This window comes from Eublepharis macularius, chromosome 1 (genome assembly GCF_028583425.1).
Source record: "Eublepharis macularius isolate TG4126 chromosome 1, MPM_Emac_v1.0, whole genome shotgun sequence".
Lineage (NCBI taxonomy): Eukaryota > Metazoa > Chordata > Lepidosauria > Squamata > Eublepharidae > Eublepharis > Eublepharis macularius.
The window spans coordinates 134,075,185-134,093,635 of NC_072790.1; the positions used below are offsets into that span (position 1 = coordinate 134,075,185).

The window sequence follows — 18,451 nt, forward strand, 5'->3', positions numbered from 1 at the left end:
TGTGATGGCTAGGATGAGCTTTTCCCACCACTACTATATCCACATCTCTATTGCTATAGCTGGGGTTGAAAAAACCCTTCTAACAAGTGTTTTATAAGGTGGTTGGTCATAATTTCCCCCATACAACAAAGTGTATATTATGGGTCAGACAGATTAGAAGTGCCTCAAGGAGAAGAAGAGCTGAAAGAATGAATTCTTTATAATCTATAATATTATTGTAGTGGGAGGAAATGATCATATATTTTATGGTGCAAAAAGCAGTATTCTGCCCTGAAGATCACTTGGTTTCTGCTGTTCTTTCTGAGGTCTTCTGGAAATAATTCAGAGTTTTGGTTTTGACTTAGAAAGCAATAGGCAGCTTGAGCCCTGCATGCCTTAGACACATCCTTTATGTCTCACTGTCACTTCTGAGATCACCTGAAAGGGCTTTGTGAAGCACAGCATCTGTGCAACAGCATGAAAAGTCTGAGGGGTTTGGCAGAAAGGTGGTATATAAATATAAGAGCATATAGAAAAGTATCTTCTGGGGTTGCTTTGGATTTTCTCTTGACATTCACCAAACATTGAGTGTTGTTGTCTACAGGAACTGTAATTTTTTTTTTGAGGGGGGGGGAGTGATTGGTGTATGGCATTTTAATCTGGGAGTCAAACTAAACAAGAACCCAAATGGTTCAGAAAGATTTTATGATAACTTTGTGCTTCCTGTATTTAGTTGTTGTGGTTGTTGGTGGTGTTTTTAAATAAAGTTGTTAGATAAAAGAGGACTACTAGAAAACTGTTGTTGGTCATTTAAAAAAAATTATGAAACATAACAATCAATCATCAACGTTGAAAGATTTCTTTGTATACAATGTATTTTGTAAAGATTTTGTCGGAATTGGGAAGTAACTTGCCATGCGGTGGGCCCCCTCTCAGCAATGCACATTTAGACCAGTACTCTAAATAAAGAGTCCTTGGCCGAGGAACCCACTAGGCTTGGCCCCTGAGCCTGGCAGTGGCACAGAAGCAGGTGCATCAGAGTCCTGAAACACCAGAATCTCAAGCACAAGGTTCAAATACCTCCCTCTGTGCCTGAAAACCCAACAGCAGTTCCTCCCTTTCTGCCTACTAGAAACTGAAACCACTTGCCTGAGAGCTGGGGATTATATATCCTTCTGCTCTCATAGAGCAGAATTGGAGCTCTCTGGTTGGCAGGCAGAGCTGCTTATCAAGCTTTAGGGGGCTGACATTGGTGTTCCCAGGGCTGCAGAAGTCCACTCCACTGTTGCCTAGGGAATAGATTGATTGGTGCCAGGCTGTCTTCAGTGACGTACCGAAAAATGAACCAAACACACCACCTAAAAATCATAGCAATTCATTGCGGTTCGTCAGAAATGCACCCAGAGGAACCACTAGTTCGTGAACCACGAACCGGCCTGGTTCATGATGAACTTCAGTTCATATTTCGGTTCATGCCCATTCCTAGTGCAGGTCACTGGCATAAACTCCTTTGAGATTATGAAGATTGAATAGCAGTAGTGCTTGGTGGAATGTTTCCTGCATGTATAGCAGCTTGGTGTGTAACATTTGGTTATTTAATTTTTGGACTATAACAGTGGATTCATTTTGAGTTTATAGAGGACATGGGATTCCAGAAGGCCTCTTGTATCTGTGCAGACTATTGCTCTCAATATCCTACTTTGAATCAAGAGAAATGAATTCTACTTCTAAGCTTTGGGTTCCCCCTTTCTTTAGTGACCTTTATAGACAAATGAATATAACGGTTTAAAAGGATTCCTTGATATACAGCTTTAACTTTTTCTCTGAGGCCCTGTAGCAAATAACATACCGCATATTACTCTCTGGCTACAATGTCATCATATTTATGCACAGGCTTTTCCCACCTACACAAGTTAACATAAATCGAATCAGCTCTCTAGGGTCAGAGTAGGCCTGTGGGGTTGTTTATCTTGTTTCTCAGAACTCATTCCTTTCAACTCCTTCATTTTTATTTTCCTCCTTTCATGAAACTACCTTTACTTATTGAGGTATTCAGTATTATATGAAATTCTAAATGTTTGTCTTTCTAGGTATATGTCATATTAGAGGCCCTGCAGAAATATATGGAACTACTTTATATGTGACTGGCCAATGGGCCCTCTATGCCGGAACTCTCAGCCCTAACTAATAGTGGCTCTCAGGCAAAGTTATTTTATAGCCTAAGATAAATTTACTAGAAATTCTGAGAATGAACCTGAAAGTCTTATGCATGCAGGCCTTCTATTACTGTGGCATGGATGCATTCCTTATCTCCCAATGTTATCATAAAATGTAAATAAATATGTTACAGTGGGAACACTCAGAGTGACATTTTACTGTTTTACCACTGAAACATCCTTGGTGAATCAAGTGAAGGAAGTTCATCTCATTTGTTGAGTATTAATGTTATTCTGGTCGCTAATTGTGATGGGCTCTTAGGTTTGTACTCATGTATATTGTGCCAGTGGTTCCATGGTGATTGAAATGCCTTAATGATGTTACCTAAACCATCTGTCTTTTTTACCTCATCCTGCCGTATTTTATGCTGCCTATAGTTCCCTGTGGTTTATCTTGTGGTGGCAAATTTGCCATAAAGGCACCAGCATTGAAGCCTGGATCAGCTCGTGAAACTGTTACCATAGTTGATGTCATTCCTATATTCTTATTTGCTGAATAAATGGGTCATAGGGTCATATTTTTAATATGGGATTGGATGATTTGGATGCATTATTCTATCATAGCAGACTGCCAAATTCTATTCAGTTGGAGGTCTGCAATCAATGTTAAGGCTAGTGTTCTGCTGTATTGCCAAGTTACACAGGTAGGTTTCAAGCAGCAACTTGAGTCAGAGCAAATATTTTTAGGATGAATTGATTCTTCTTACTGTGTGCAGCACTGTCTTTTTATCCCTGTGTTTTATTATGCTAGTAATATTCTAGTGAAGAGCCCCATGGCGCAGAGTGGTAAGCTGCAGTACTGCAGCCCAAGCTCTGCTCACAACCTGAGTTCGATCCTGGCGGAAGCTGGGTTCAGGTAGCTAGCTCAGGGTTGACTCAGCCTTCCATCTTTCCGAGGTCGGTAAAATGAGTACCCAGTTTCCTGGGGGTAAAGCATAAATGACTGGGGAAAGCAATGGCAAACCACCCCATAAAAAGTCTGCCAAGAAAACATTGTGATATGACCCCCCCATGGGTCAGTAATGACTCAGTGCTTGCACAGGGGACTACCTTTACCTTACCTAATATTCTAGTAATAAATGCCGTTTACAGGCACCACTGTATGTGCATATATATACAATCGGTATCCGTATATTTTACTGATATGTTGTGAATCAAACAGAGAAGCAGCCAACCATATCTCAATTTGTTGTTACTTTAGGGGATTGCCAAATAAGTTTTGGCTTCTTGTCTTGGAACTATTTAATTGCTGGCAACTGAGGTATAATTTCATATATGTGGTGGGCTACAGAACTGGGTCTTGGAATGACATGGCACCACCCCAGCAAATTGGGTGTTACATGTGATCTGCAAGTGTGACTAATATGTATTAAGAATCAGATCACTCAGTTGCATACTCTTTCTACCTTTGACAAGAGTTAGGAAGAAAATGGAAAACATAAGAATTATTTATGCAACCAGATCACATATTACTTTCTACCTGCAGTGACACGTTCAGTCCTGAAACTTCAGCTTGTTGTGCACTATATTTAAGACATTGCCACATTGTTGAGATTTTTACCAGCCCATAGAGAGGTTTAAAATTGATTCTAAAAGGTGGCAACTGCTGTTTTACTCTGATGCAGTGCCATGAAACTGAAATGGAACTGCAATAGCATAAGTACCCAGAGCCTAAGCCACCCACCCAAGTTCACATCGTTTCTAGTTAAATTTGCTGTGCAAATTAACTATGATAAAACAAAAAGTACATATCATTGAGAACTTCAGAGGTTCTTAGAGACAGCTATACTTTTCTGACAAATGGGAAGAACATCAGTATTCATTGGTAGCTTGCATTCCTCATTGCAGGCATGAAACTTATGGACAGCAGTATCCAGGGCAAGCACCTCCTTCAGGACAGCCACCGTATGGAGGACACCAAGCTGGATTGTATCAACAACAGCAGGTAAACATCCATAGTTATAATATCCCACTTGGTAAAATTCACACAACACGGATATTGCTATACGCATAATTGTGTATATTTGGATGGAATGTTCAGAGCTGCAAGTACTTAAATCGGTGATTAGTAACACAGGACAGTGTAGCTTTTTTTCCACAGAGGAGTTCATGTGAGTACCACATAGGCAGTTTACAGGGTTAATTCCCAAGAAATGCAGTTGGTTTGGAGGGACGACCACATCTGTGTAAGTTATGAATGAATGCAACTCTAAGGATGCTGCTGGACAGCTTCCAGCTGACAATGAAAAATGTCCTGGTGCTTCAGACAGCTATATTTTGAGAGAAAAGATAGAAGAAGGGGGAAAACATCTTAGTAACTAAGCCTAGAGAGGAAGGAAAAGGGTGAAGTGAGTCTTCAGGTATTGCAGAGGAATTCTACATAAATAAATAGACAGGTCAGACTAAGAAAACTGTGGTCTTGAAGTAGCCTTGCCCCTTAATAGACACGTTTATATTTATTTGATTCATGTCCCACTCCTCAATAAAAGTCAGAGCAGCTTATAAATAACTGCAAATATCACATATAATCAATTCTTAATGATTAAATACAAAACCGCAACCAAGGATTACAATCAGTGCCACATAAAACTATCCAAATGCCCCATTATTGAGAGGTAAAAGCCCTCCAAAGAAGCTCAGCCATTTCCAGTTTCTTAAATGAAGAAATGGCACACCATATAAATTTCCCTGAGCATTGGGTTGCAGAGATATGGAGTCACTGAAGAGATGGCTCTTGGTCTGGTCACCATCTGTTAAGCCTCAAGTGATGGAGACACCCTCAAGAGGGGCTCCTCTCAATGCCCTCCGAGCACAGAGCAGGAATGGGAGAAAGAAGCTGTTCTATATGCTGCAGATTTTATTTTAATATTTTCTCTAGCCCTCCAACATTCCACAAGCACACATGCTTTTCTTAGTGTTATATATTTGTCGACACGTTTTCATATACTTAAATGTGATTTAAAATGTGTCAAAGGAAAGCTCTCTTTGTGAACAGCGAGTCATAATGAACTTAAAGCTTCCAGTTTTGAACTTTCTATAAATGAAAATCTTTAAAAAGTCACCACTAAGGATATTTTTTTATTTAGAAATGTCAAAATGACCAACTCAATTTTATGTAGCTGCCCCCCATAATCATTCCAGACTGAGCACTACTGTAAGAAATGTTAGCCTGAAGCTAATTTTCTTTTAAATGCAAAATTGTAAACATATCAAAACAGACTCCAAAAAGGAAAGTGCTGCCTCACCTATAATCATAAGCATTTTTAAGCCTGCCCTGAAAGACATTATTCTCTCTAATTAAAGTTGAAGAGGAAATTTCTACCAATCCATGTGTCTTTACTGAAATAATTGAAAGTAACAATTTGTCCATTATGGAAGTACAAAGTTTTAATTTCATCCAAATCTGTGTAGTATTTTATCTGAAAAGATTCTGTCATACCAGTACACTGCCATATGAAAAATAATATTTTAGGCTGTATTCTTTATTCATGTTGGTATGCCATTTCAGAACTACAAACGTCATATGGATGGCATGTATGGGCCTCCCACAAAACGCCATGAAGGAGACATGTTTAACATGCAGTATAGCAACCAACAGCAAGATATGTTTAACCAGTATAGCAGTGCTTACTCTGGACCAGACAGGAGGCCCCTACAGGGACAATATCCATATCCTTATAACAGAGAGAGGATGCAGGGTCCAGGACAAATGCAACAACATGGAATACCTCCTCAGATGATTGGTGGTCCTATGCAGTCATCTGCCTCCAGTGAAGGACCCCAGCAGAACATGTGGCCCACAAGAAATGATATGCCTTACCCATATCAGAATAGGCAAGGCCCTGGTGGCCCTGCACAGGCCCCACCTTATCCAGGGATGAACCGCACTGAAGATATGATGGTACCTGACCAGAGGATAAACCACGAAAGCCAGTGGCCTTCTCACATCAACCAGCGCCAGCCTTCTTATATGTCATCCTCCACATCCATGCAGCCTATCACTCGACCTCAGTCATCCTACCAGGCACCATCATCGATGTCAAACCACATATCTCGGGCTCCAAGTCCTGCATCTTTCCCCCGCTCTTTGGAAAACCGTATGTCTCCAAGTAAATCCCCTTTCCTGCCCTCCATGAAGATGCCGAAGGTTATGCCCACTGCTCCAGTTTCACAGGTCACAGGTCCTCCAACTCAGCCGCCACCAATCAGACGAGAAATAACTTTCCCTCCAGGCTCAGTAGAAGCATCCCAACCAGTCTTGAAACCAAGACGAAAGATTACCTCAAAAGACATTGGTGAGGATATAATTATCTTTTTATGGAAGGTTATTTGCTTTTAATTGTAATTTGAAAGGAATGTTTTATATATGCAACTGCTAGCTGTACTAAATTGCAGGGGTACTCAAGCAGTGACCATTTCAGGAGACAAATATTGCCCCAACAATTAATCTTTCTACACAAAAAAAAGTACTGCTTGTTTAGATTAGCAGTTTTTATAATTGTGACTTGGATAATATCAAATTAAAGTTTGATCCTTCCTGAGACTTGTGTAAGTTCGTTGTAGGAACCACACCAGAATATATATTATTTGGCATTGTTCAATGTGGATGGCTACCCCTATGCTAGCAGTGGAACTGGCGTCAAAGCACTCAATATGAGCTACTTCCTAGGCTCATTGGCACATAGAAACAAGCTGTTGTATGCAACAAAAATCCTTTTATACGTCAATAGCTCTCTTTCTGCTATAGAAGGGTTTTTTTACTAACTCATAGGGTTGGAGCACAAAATATAAGCAATACAATGTATTATGTATAGTGTCAGGGAAACATTGCCATACAGGGAATTTATTTCACAAAAGTGCATTATTGTAACACTATTATTTGTAAGTTACTGAAAATATATATGTGAACTCATACTAGTAAACATTGAAAGCGCTGCCTAATCAGCTTTCTTATTTGTAATGAAGCAGGAATTGTGTCTTCCTTGAATGGAGTATTTTTGCTCTTAATCAGCTTACTTGCTGTTTTGAGTACCATCTAGTTGCATCTTATAAAAGAACATAAATATTTTCAAACATTGCTCAGGCTGCAAGAAGCTTTCTTCCTTTTGTGAGTTGGCCTGTGTGTCTACTGTTGGCCCTCAAGTTTCCATTTCTTAGTCTATAAAGATGGCCATAAGGCCATTTTACACTCGTCCTATGGGAAGTTCAAGCTAACTTGTACAGACATCTTTTTTTGGTGGAAGGGGCATTGGGTGCCCTTACTCTGCTATTTACAGATCTCTTACAAATGTACATGCTGACCAGGAAGCACATGGTTCGACAGGAAAAGTAATGTCCATGTACCACTGCAAAATTCAAACCAACTGCAAGCACTGCAAAATTAAAACTATGGTTCCTAGCTCCTAAACAGTTCTCTGACCATTAAAAAATTATTTCGGTCTTCACCAGTTGGAGGTGGGTGTACACCCTAGCACACCGTGCTGAGTTAGCTTGAGAGAAAGGGCATCTATTAACCAACCATCTTGTCCATGTCAGCTTTTAATGCCTAGGGAAAGAATCATCTTTTTAGTTGGTATAACAGAACTTGATGGTTCACAACATGATTTTTGCAATCTATTGTGCTGCATTTTTAGCCAATTTTAAAAGTGAAGCATGGCTCTTTTCATCTAAAGACTTACTTTACACACTGTAATACACTCAGGAAGAATTGTTGAATACAGTGAGGAAATGATGACTAGAATACAATCATCTGCTCTCAACACTGATGTAAGATACATGTGCCATTTGAAATCTGCCTTGCAAATCTCTAGAAAGCATTCTTATTAAATTATTTATTTTTCTAGTAACTCCTGAGGCTTGGAGAGTGATGATGTCTCTTAAATCGGGACTTCTTGCTGAAAGTACTTGGGCTTTAGACACTATTAATATCCTTCTGTATGATGACAGCACTGTGGCTACTTTCAACCTTTCTCAGGTAGGAAGAATGATAAAAACATGAAACATGCTGATCCTAGTCAAAGAGCATTAGAAATTAAATGTATAATTGCTTTAATAATAGTTTCCCCTGATTATGCATGTATGATGTATATCACTTTCATTAAAAAAACCCTGAGGAACAGAAGAATGTCTAGGATGATGTCCAGATGTGATGCCCACATGCCCTTCCCTGCCTCAGGGGGGCTCCCCAAGAGCCCTCAACTCGCCTCTGACACAAGAGCATAGAGGAGCTCACCTTCGTTCAGCACAGCTCCACAAAGTCATCACCATGAAAGGGAATGGTGCCGCTGCCAGCCACACCGGAATTTGATCCCCAGCTGCCCCATGGGCATGCCTCAGTTGTAAGGCCCTCACATGGTTCCAGCACAAGGCCTCCATTTGGCCTTGGGATCACAGGCACCCCAGCAACCAGCGCTCTGCAAACTGGTTCAGCAACCCAGCTGTGGGTTACATCCCCAGCCTGCCCCTGCCCTCTCAGGGATGAGCAGCAAGTGGTGTTGGTGAGGCAGACACAATGCGCCAGCAGCTTGCACAGGCAGTGGCTACACCTCAAGGCACGGGGCGGCAGACCTGGCTAGGAATGAGAGAGAAAGAGGGGTGGGCCAGAAGGCAACGGTAGCTTCCCCCTCCCATTTCTGAAGCCAGGGGAGAGGGGACATAGCACTGCAAAGGGACAGGAAGAGGACCCTGCCTCTCCAGAGGCATCATAAATTTCAGCATGAAATGGCATTCAGTAATCAGATGGTAATAAAAGCCTTTGAGAACTGAAAAAATTCTGAAAAATCCATTTGCTTGTATATGTTCTGAAAAATCTGTATCAAAAGAACTGAGTTCTAGTTGTGTTTTTTAAGGAAAATGAGTGTTATAGTCTCAATGAAAATGAATCTAGTTTGCACAAAAGTTGTCAAAGTGCCATTACTGAAGACTGACATCTTTGATCCACAGGATAGGACATAAAATCAGTATGAACTCTCCCCCATTATCTGCCAGCATTGCTAAATTCCTGGCTTACACAGTGAATGCTGTAATTCTTTCTGTGGCCTATTGTCTTATTGACTTGTTTCCTTATTCATAAGCAGTTCTGTATATTATTCCATGTATAACATGCTGTAAACTGCCTAAAGCACTAAATATGGTAGAGAAGTGGTGTATAAGTTAAATAAAAAATAGAATATCTGACAGAGAATAAAATTGTTGAATTTGGATGTGGAAGACCAGGCTTGTCAATAGCCACTTGCCTGGTCACCTACAGTAACAATTTCCAGATTACTGCGGAGAACTTTTTGTAAAGGAAGAGAGCAAGTTTTTTTTTCTTTCAGGCCGCTCAAGTGTCAAAAATAACAATATAGCTATGTATATTTACGAGAGCTGCTACCAAAACTCATGGGCTAGATACTTCTGCAGATTTAATTACATTGTTAGTTCAAAATCCGGGTTCAAACTCCACAACTGTCTAACAACTCACAGGTTTGGTATGTGGATAAATTGTGTTGAGGAGACATTGTCCTCTGTCCACAATAAAATTGGTTAGTCTTAAAGGTGCTACTGGACTCTTTTTGATTGTCTTCTGTGTAATTAGACATTTGGGGCAAAATTGGCCTTTGCCAGAATTTCAGCAGTTCAGGGGGTGTCTGATGGAGATTCAGGAAAGAAAGGGTCTGGAGAAAGGCTTCCCTTTGTCATGGCTTCAGCAGCTTCACCCACTCATCCTGACTTGACCTACACTTTCCTTGTGCACCCATAATTTTAGCAGCAGCTCCACTTAGAAAATGTTGCTAAAAAGCACAGAGAAACCATGGTTTTAAGATTTTCTTCACAACTGTGAGAACTAGAATTTTAATAAGAACTGAAAATCCAGGGAATCTATAATATACTTTTTATTAATCCATTAAACTTTATCCTCAGATCATATCTATGTATACACACTGATAAGGTTTGATTTATGTGTAGAATTAAGGATAGGTAGAAGAAGAGTCTTAATGAACATTGGGAACTTGGAAGACTGTAGAAGAGAAACTGAAAATCTAATAACTTGTGTTACTAATACTATTCCATATTTTCTGTAATGTCCATATTAACATTTTGTGTTTATTTTCTATTTTCCCAGTTATCTGGCTTTCTGGAACTTCTGGTGGAATATTTTAGAAAATGCCTGATTGATATTTTTGGTATCCTTATGGAATATGAAGTGGGACATCCAAGACCAAAAGTGCTAGATCATAATTCAGCTCAGAAAGAGGATGGCCAATCCGTGACACAAAATGATAGAAAAGAAGAAGAAACCATTGATGAATGTATTGATTATTTTGATGAATTTGATGAGGAGGAGGAGGAGGAAGGTGAAAATGAGAAAACTGAAGGAGAAGAAAAAAGCACTGTTCTTGCTTCCCCAAATGCTGATCCAAGTGAGAGGCCAAAACAAGCCAGTAAATTTGACAAGCTGCCTATAAAAATTGTGAAGAAAAACAATCTCTTTGTTATTGACCGATCTGACAGACTTGGGCATGTTCAGGAATTCAACAGTGGGCTTCTCCACTGGCAGCTGGGAGGGGGTGATACAACAGAGCACATCCAGACCCATTTTGAGAGTAAGATAGAGATCCTTCCTCGCAGGAGACCACCTCCTCCAAGCTATTTAACTAAAAAGAAGAATGGAGAGGGAAAAGGAGAATCAGAAGAACAACAAGACAAAAGCATATCAGCCACCATTGATGATGTCTTGTCAGCTCGTCCAGGAGCATTGTCTGAACACTCAGACTCTGCTACACAGACAGATAGCAGTAAATTTCCATTTGGAATCCATCAGGCCAAAAGTCATCGGAATATCAAGCTGCTAGAGGATGAGCCAAGGAGTCGAGATGAGACTCCTCTATGCACCATAACTCATTGGCAGGACTCTTTGGCTAAGCGATGCATCTGTATATCAAATATCGTCCGCAGTTTATCCTTTGTGCCTGGCAATGATGCTGAAATGTCAAAACATCCAGGCTTGGTGCTGATCTTGGGAAAGTTGATCCTTCTCCATCATGAACACCCAGAAAGAAAGCGTGCACCACAGACATATGAAAAAGAGGAAGAGGCGGACAAAGGGGTGGCCTGCAGCAAAGATGAGTGGTGGTGGGATTGCCTTGAAGTCTTGAGGGACAATACATTGGTCACATTAGCCAACATTTCTGGGCAGCTAGACTTATCTGCTTACACAGAAAGCATCTGTTTGCCAATTTTGGATGGCTTACTGCACTGGATGGTGTGCCCATCTGCAGAGGCACAGGATCCTTTTCCAACTGTGGGGCCCAATTCAGTCCTATCGCCTCAAAGACTTGTACTGGAAACCCTGTGTAAACTCAGTATCCAAGACAATAATGTGGACCTTATCTTGGCCACTCCCCCATTCAGTCGTCAGGAGAAACTCTACGCTACTTTAGTTAGGTACGTTGGGGACCGCAAAAATCCAGTCTGCCGAGAAATGTCCATGGCACTCTTATCGAACCTTGCCCAGGGGGACACATTAGCTGCAAGGGCAATAGCCGTGCAGAAGGGAAGCATTGGAAACTTAATAAGCTTCCTTGAGGATGGGGTCACTATGGCCCAGTACCAGCAGAGCCAACATAACCTCATGCACATGCAGCCCCCACCTCTGGAGCCACCTAGTGTAGACATGATGTGCAGGGCAGCCAAGGCTTTGCTGGCCATGGCTCGGGTGGAGGAGAACCGCTCAGAGTTCCTTTTACATGAGGGTCGTTTGTTGGATATCTCAATATCTGCTGTTCTGAACTCTCTGGTTGCATCTGTCATCTGTGATGTACTTTTTCAGATTGGACAGTTATGACATAAGTGAGACGCCAAGCATGTGTGAGTGGAGATTAGAGAGTCACATATAACTGGCTGTTTTCCGTACTTGTTTAACCAGTGTAGGAAGAAGGAGGGGAAAAGAATATTTGCTCCTCTGCCCGGTTCACTATTTACCAATTGGGAAGTAAAAGAAATTATTAATTTGAACAGTTACAGAATTAATATTTGCTGTCTATGTGTATAAGTACATCTTTTATTTTATTTTTTTAACCAAAGTTGCTGTCTAGTACATTCAAAGGTCACACTTTTTTCCATAGATACCATTTTCAATGTTTTCTTTACATGTTTGTATCACATATTGGGGGAGGGGACAAACTAGAGAAATTGGGGAGGTAAAATATTGCAAAACACAATTTGATGGGGGGAAAATAGGCTCACCACTCTGAAGCGCAAAAGTGGAAAAAATATACCAAGTTACTATGTGTTTTACTTTTCAAATGAAAGAAAACCCAGCCACCCTTTTCACCGTTGCCCAAAGCGCTCTGTGCAATAGAAGAATGTTAGTGATGTAGGTGTAGCGGATCAAGGAAAGGGGTTGGTCCATAGACTGCATAGGAAATTATCTTGGGTTTCTCCACAGGAGAATGGTTACGTTAGGGTAGGAGCAAAACAAATTCTTTAGGAAGGTTACAACACAAACCTGAAGATGATCAACATAAATTGCTTCCTCATCAGAACTGTCACTTCAGTATCTATTGTTAGAACTTCCACAATGACAGTTCTTCACAATTCCTTTTAATCATTTTTTAATATTTTTTATTGCCTAAGGGCCGTGATGTATATAGAAGTTGTACATTAAGCATACCCTCATCTCTTTTTTTTATAAATACAAGGATTTAATTCTTTTTTCATGATGTGGTAACTACAAAGTGATGGTAGAATTAATTTTATTATTATTATTATATTATTATTATTATATTATTGTTTGGGCCATATCTCCAAAAACAATAACACAAAAAAACCACCACCATGAGGGTAATGTACAAGTTTCTGTATGTATAAAGTCATGCTCTATTTCGGGAGAGCAATTGCTCACAACTTGCTTTATAAATCAAGATGTGGAAATGGTTACAAATGGATTGATTTAAGAAAATGGTTACCTGTCTACAGACAAAAAAATGCATATGCAGGAAAAAAAAGGAAGAAACACAACTTCAAAGATTTTTCAGTGAGAAGAATCTGTATTTGTATTTCAAAATAATGTAGTTTAAAAAAAGAAAAAAAACTTGATGTAAATTCCTCCTTTTCCTCTGGCTTAATGAATATCATTTATTCAGTATAAAATCTTTATATGTTCCACATGTTAAGAATAAATGTACATTAAATCTTGTTAAGCACTGTGATGGGTGTTCTTGAATAATATTTTGTTTCACCATAAAATCAAACCAGTTCCACAAGTAATAGCAAAGGATATTCTTTTCTTCCAACCAATGATGGTTGATTGTGGATTATTTTCTATATGTTGTTCAAATAATATAACAAGTTATGTTTTGAAAAGTCAGAAATAATATCCACCATTCATTACTTATACAAAAGTAGATCATAAAAGATAGTGTTGATCACTGTACATCCATAAAAGGTGATGCTTTCAAGAATAAAGTAGGTATTCTAATAGAAATTTATGGGGGGGTGGAATTGTGGCAATAATTAGCTTGAAGACTCTAGTTTGTATTTTGAGTACTATTTGCCTGAGTCATATTTTGCACCCACTACAGACAACCAGAGATTTGATTGAGTGATTTCTTACAGGCCAAGAGATGTTCAAACAAGAGCTCATCCACCGCAATGGGCGCTGTGTCCATCTCAATAGATGAAGCAAAATTCATAAGCATGTTTCTTCACGTATGCAACATTTGTTAATTTCTTGTAATTAAACCCTTCTTAATCTGATTGTTGAAAACCTTTGGGGCTATTTCACATGTTAGCAAATGTACATACTGAAGAAACTGTAGGGACGGAACCAATACATGTTTCTTCCCATATCAATGTTTCCCTCCCCAGAAGCAAAATTCATTCAGACTAGGAAGCAAGTAATTTGTCCCACCAAGCAGTTCCTTTCATTCACATGTTGCTGTAGCAGAATAAGATGCAGCTATCAGGAAGTAGTTCCCATAATGCCGTGGCAAAGAATGAATCATCCCTTAGAACTGTCACACAAGTGATCCAGCAGAGCAGGACCTACAGATTCATATCAATAATTAGTAAGTTTCAAAAAGAGACACTGCTTCTCTTTTCATTTGATGCCACTGTACGTTTAACATAACCCAAGCACTAATTCTTTCTGTTTCTTCCTGGTCCATTGATTTAACTAGGAATGGCTGCATATCTTTTCTTTTAGCCACTATAGTGCTGCTAGAAAATGTTATCCCAGTTGGCATTCCGATAATCTTGTTCCTATAACTTGCTCTAACACATTAATATAGAAGATAATTTTATAGACAGGCAAAGTACATACTATTATCATCCAAGTTTGAAACGTGACTCCCTTGTGTCACGAAAAGTCATTTTTCCTTCTAGATTTTCTTTCATTGTAATCTATTCACTTTCATATCACCCACGGTAACAGTCTCCATCTCTTTGTCTCTTGCATAACAATGCATTCAGAAATATATGTTAAATTATAGCCCACTTGTAACTGCACATCATGAAAAGAAAGATTTAGGGAGCTATAAAAATATGCAAAGCATTCTGTGATGGGAAGCTATATCTGGTCCTTCCGACTTGTCCGCTATTGTTAAAGTCATTTTAACAAGTGCATGGATTCAGTATGTTTTCAAAGCCCTAATCTGACCTCCATTCTGTCTGTCATGTATTCTTCTGGTGCACTGATTTCCTTAAGTAGTATTTTCAAGTTCCTGCAGCTCAGCTTGAGTGACACATTGTCCAGCTCCATGAGGGATAAAAGTCATTAGAACTGTATCAAAACTGAAGAAGAAAGCAAGACATTCTCATCAGAGCACTCAAAGGTTCTTAGCTGTATTATTGAGGAGGAACACTGAGAGGGAACCACTGGCTAGCATATTCAAACAATTCTGTTTTGTAGCTCTTCTTTGAAAATAATTTAATAAAAAAGTAAAAACCTTGAAAAGCATATTAATAATAAGGCATCTGGAATAATCAGTAGAAATAACCTACCTGCTGATGTCCCCACATGCTCTGATGTTCCTTTCTACATTTTTACAGATCTGTTTTCAGGCAGCAACAAATTTACAAATGCTAAGAACAAAAAACCAGTAACACTTTAATAGGTTTTGCTTATTAATTGTCTTTTTAGCTGATCTGAACATGCTATTGTATGGAACTGAAGATTCTGGAATAGAGCTGCCAAATTAATAGTTCCAAACTAAAACAAGAGTCTCTTATAGAAGGAATTCTACTGCAAAAGAGATGAACAAAACATATAGTTGTTATGATGTAATAAAGGAATCAGTGCAGGAGCAGATCAAATTTACTATTTGTTACAATTATTTGTATGATCCTTTTGAGCTAGATACGCCCAATTTCCTACCCATTCACAGAAGACACTTTTGTACATCAACACATTAATGACAAGCAGAAAATAAGGATATGAAAGGGATGCAGCTTATTCACTGCAGTTGTAACCTGCCTACTCTTGCTCAAAAGTAATTGCCTTTCTTTTGCTGGGAGGAAAGCAAGCCTTATCTCTGTATATGTGGCCTTTTCTTTAAATACCCAGACTGAAAAGGGAAGACAAGAGAGGAACAACGGAGCAATGTCTGGAATAATGCACCAACAAACACTATTGAGTCTGCTTTGAATATGCCTTGAAGCCCTTTTATGCCACTTCGACAGTACAAAGTCTCTCAATAGCAAGAATAATTCTCTTCCTGACTTCCTTCTTTATAATATAGAACATTCTGTGGCAGTAGTCAAGAAATCATCGCACTGAAGGGAAGGTGGTGATAAACTGGACTGGAAGGCAGGGTGAGATGGCCACAATTTTGATTTTTAAGGTTTTAGGATCAACCCACACAATGCACCAGCCTACAGAAGAACTGCAGAAACAGCTGCCTGATGGTGGCATCTCCATGGTGTAGGTCTAATATACAAAATGGCTCACCATATTGAGGGTCTACTTGGGACATTCAGCGGCGGCTCGGAGATTTTCCACATGAATCAGCCCATATGGAGTACAAAGAATCTATCCAGATTTCATGTAGCCAGCATTATATCTGGCCTGTCACTGAAAGGAAATGGAAACCATAAAATGAATGAGAATTGTGGGCCATTATGCTATGAAGATAACTGTTTTAGTTTTGTCAAAGTTTCTCAATATGCTGCATCTATGTGTGTTGCTCAAGCCAGTGATATTTCTACATATTGTTGCTTATTTGTCAGATTTGTTGGTGAACTCTGCCATGTTTCTATGGTTACAGTGAGTGCTACATAGCGGATAATCTCTAGCCCAACCTGCTTCTCTAACAGAATATCCTCTACCCTTTAACTTGCTACCTATCTGTTCTATAGTAAGAGTTTACCAGACTTCAAGTGCCAGTGTGCTATCTGGCCTGAGCCGACCATATTGCTCTCTGAGCATTTCTTTCAATGTACCTATGCTACTGTCATAACATTTCTGAAACACAAAGTAATATCACTTCCAGGTCACACAGACTGGAATCACTTAGATCCTTTAAAATGGCTGAATTTTGTTTGTGGCTCTCATTTGGAAACAATTAGCGAGATATTATTGGACTGTACTCTCAGAGTGGTAAGCTGCAGTACTGCAGCCCAAGCTCTGCTTACGACCTGAGTTTGATCCTGGCGGAAGCCGGGTTCAGATAGCCAGCTCAAGGTTGACTCAGCCTTCCATCCTTCCGAGGTCAGTAAAATGAGTACCCCATTTCCTGGGGGTAAAGTGTAGGGGAAGTGACTGGGGAAGGCAATGGCAAACCACCCTGTAAAAAGTCCACCAAGAAAATGTTGTGATGCAATGTCCCCCCATGGGTCAGTAATGACTTGGTGCTTGCACAGGGGACTACCTTTACCTACTCTCAAAATTATATTGTATAAAAGTCTTTGTGTAAGCCAAGTTAGCTTTGCTTTCTTGAACAGGCACAGGATCTTGTTTTAGCAGTCACAGTTTAAGAATTTACAGTGTTTATTCATACGAAGCCTGACATATAAATCATTACTATATTTTATAGGTACAGAAATCAAATAGTAGAAAGTCTAAATGTATTTTTATTGGAAATGACAATGTAGATATTTGCTTTAGAAATTAAATCAGCCATTGGGGTGTATCCAGTGATCCAGAGATGCAAGGATAACAGATCTTTTCTGAGTCTCCCCCCACTCCCACCCCCAGCAGTCATTTCCAGCCCTGGGAAAATTTATTCCAGAGTTGCAGGATCTTTGTGGACAAACTATTGCATAGGTTGGGAAGCTGAAGTAGGGAGGCAGAAGGAGACAAAATCACTCTGTCTTACATCAATGCAGATAATGGAAGAGACAGAAAGGGCACATCTGTAAATGGAGGCTCACTGCACCCTGACTGATGGCTCCCACAGGCCAGAAGAGAAGCCACTGCCCATTTGGGTGACTGCTATGGCAAGTTTGGTGTAGTGGTTAAAAGTGACAGGACTCTAATCTGGAGAACCAGGTCTGATTCCCCACTTGAAGCCAGCTAGGTGACCTTGGATCCGTCTCAGCTCTCTCAGAACTATTTCAGCGCCATCTACCACTCAGGGTGTCTGTTGTGGGGATAATAATAACACTAACTTGTTAACCACTCTGAGTATGGCACTAATCTATCCTGAAGAGCAGTATGTAAGCGCAAGGCTGAAAGATTGTTTTAAGACCACCCTGCTCCCACAGCTGATTAGTGGCACCCAGTCACCTCCCATGCAAGCTAACTGTTGTGGTGATGAACATCTGCAGGGCTAACCCACCCTAACAGCTGACTGGTGTGCTGGAATCCCAACAGGCTGGCTTCAAGGCTGGGATCCAGCCTTTCCCAGGAGCGGGAACTACAATGGCAAGCTGTGCCAGCCAACAGTTCCTGCACAGAGAGTCTGGCCACCTTTAAAAGTGAATGGGAGACTGGCTAAGGAGGATAGTTGTTTCCCCCTCCTGGCTACATGGATAGGTGCGAGGAGGAGGAGAGGAGGGTGTTGTAAACCCCCTCCCTTTCCAGGCCAAGGCCACTAGGTGGGAAGCAAGTAGCACTAGAGCAGGGGCAAGTCAGGACGTCAAGCTGCTCCCCCAATGTGGTTTGTCCCCCTTCCCACTGCAGACACCTAAGCACCAGAGTTGTTGGTCCATGCAATTCCTGTAACCAAAGAGTAAACTTTCTGGGGTCAGAAAGGACTGCTGGAGGGAGGAGAATGCAGGAAAGAATCCAGCCCATTGGATTTGAATTCAGCATTCCCACACACTTCTTGCTGAAT

The 18,451-nt window shown here is 40.2% G+C and overlaps 1 protein-coding gene across 1 annotated transcript in view; it reads left to right on the plus strand.

The window, feature by feature from the left end:
• Positions 1-13,387, plus strand: part of ARID1B (AT-rich interaction domain 1B) — a 599,087-nt gene extending 585,700 nt beyond the window's left edge. The window contains exons 19-22 of the mRNA XM_054969949.1: positions 4,044-4,140; positions 5,704-6,490; positions 8,039-8,169; positions 10,300-13,387. Coding sequence (XP_054825924.1) covers positions 4,044-4,140; positions 5,704-6,490; positions 8,039-8,169; positions 10,300-12,021 — 2,737 coding nt within the window. The 3' untranslated portion in view covers positions 12,022-13,387. The remainder of the gene's footprint in view (positions 1-4,043; positions 4,141-5,703; positions 6,491-8,038; positions 8,170-10,299) is intronic.
• The last annotated feature ends 5,064 nt before the right edge of the window (positions 13,388-18,451 follow it).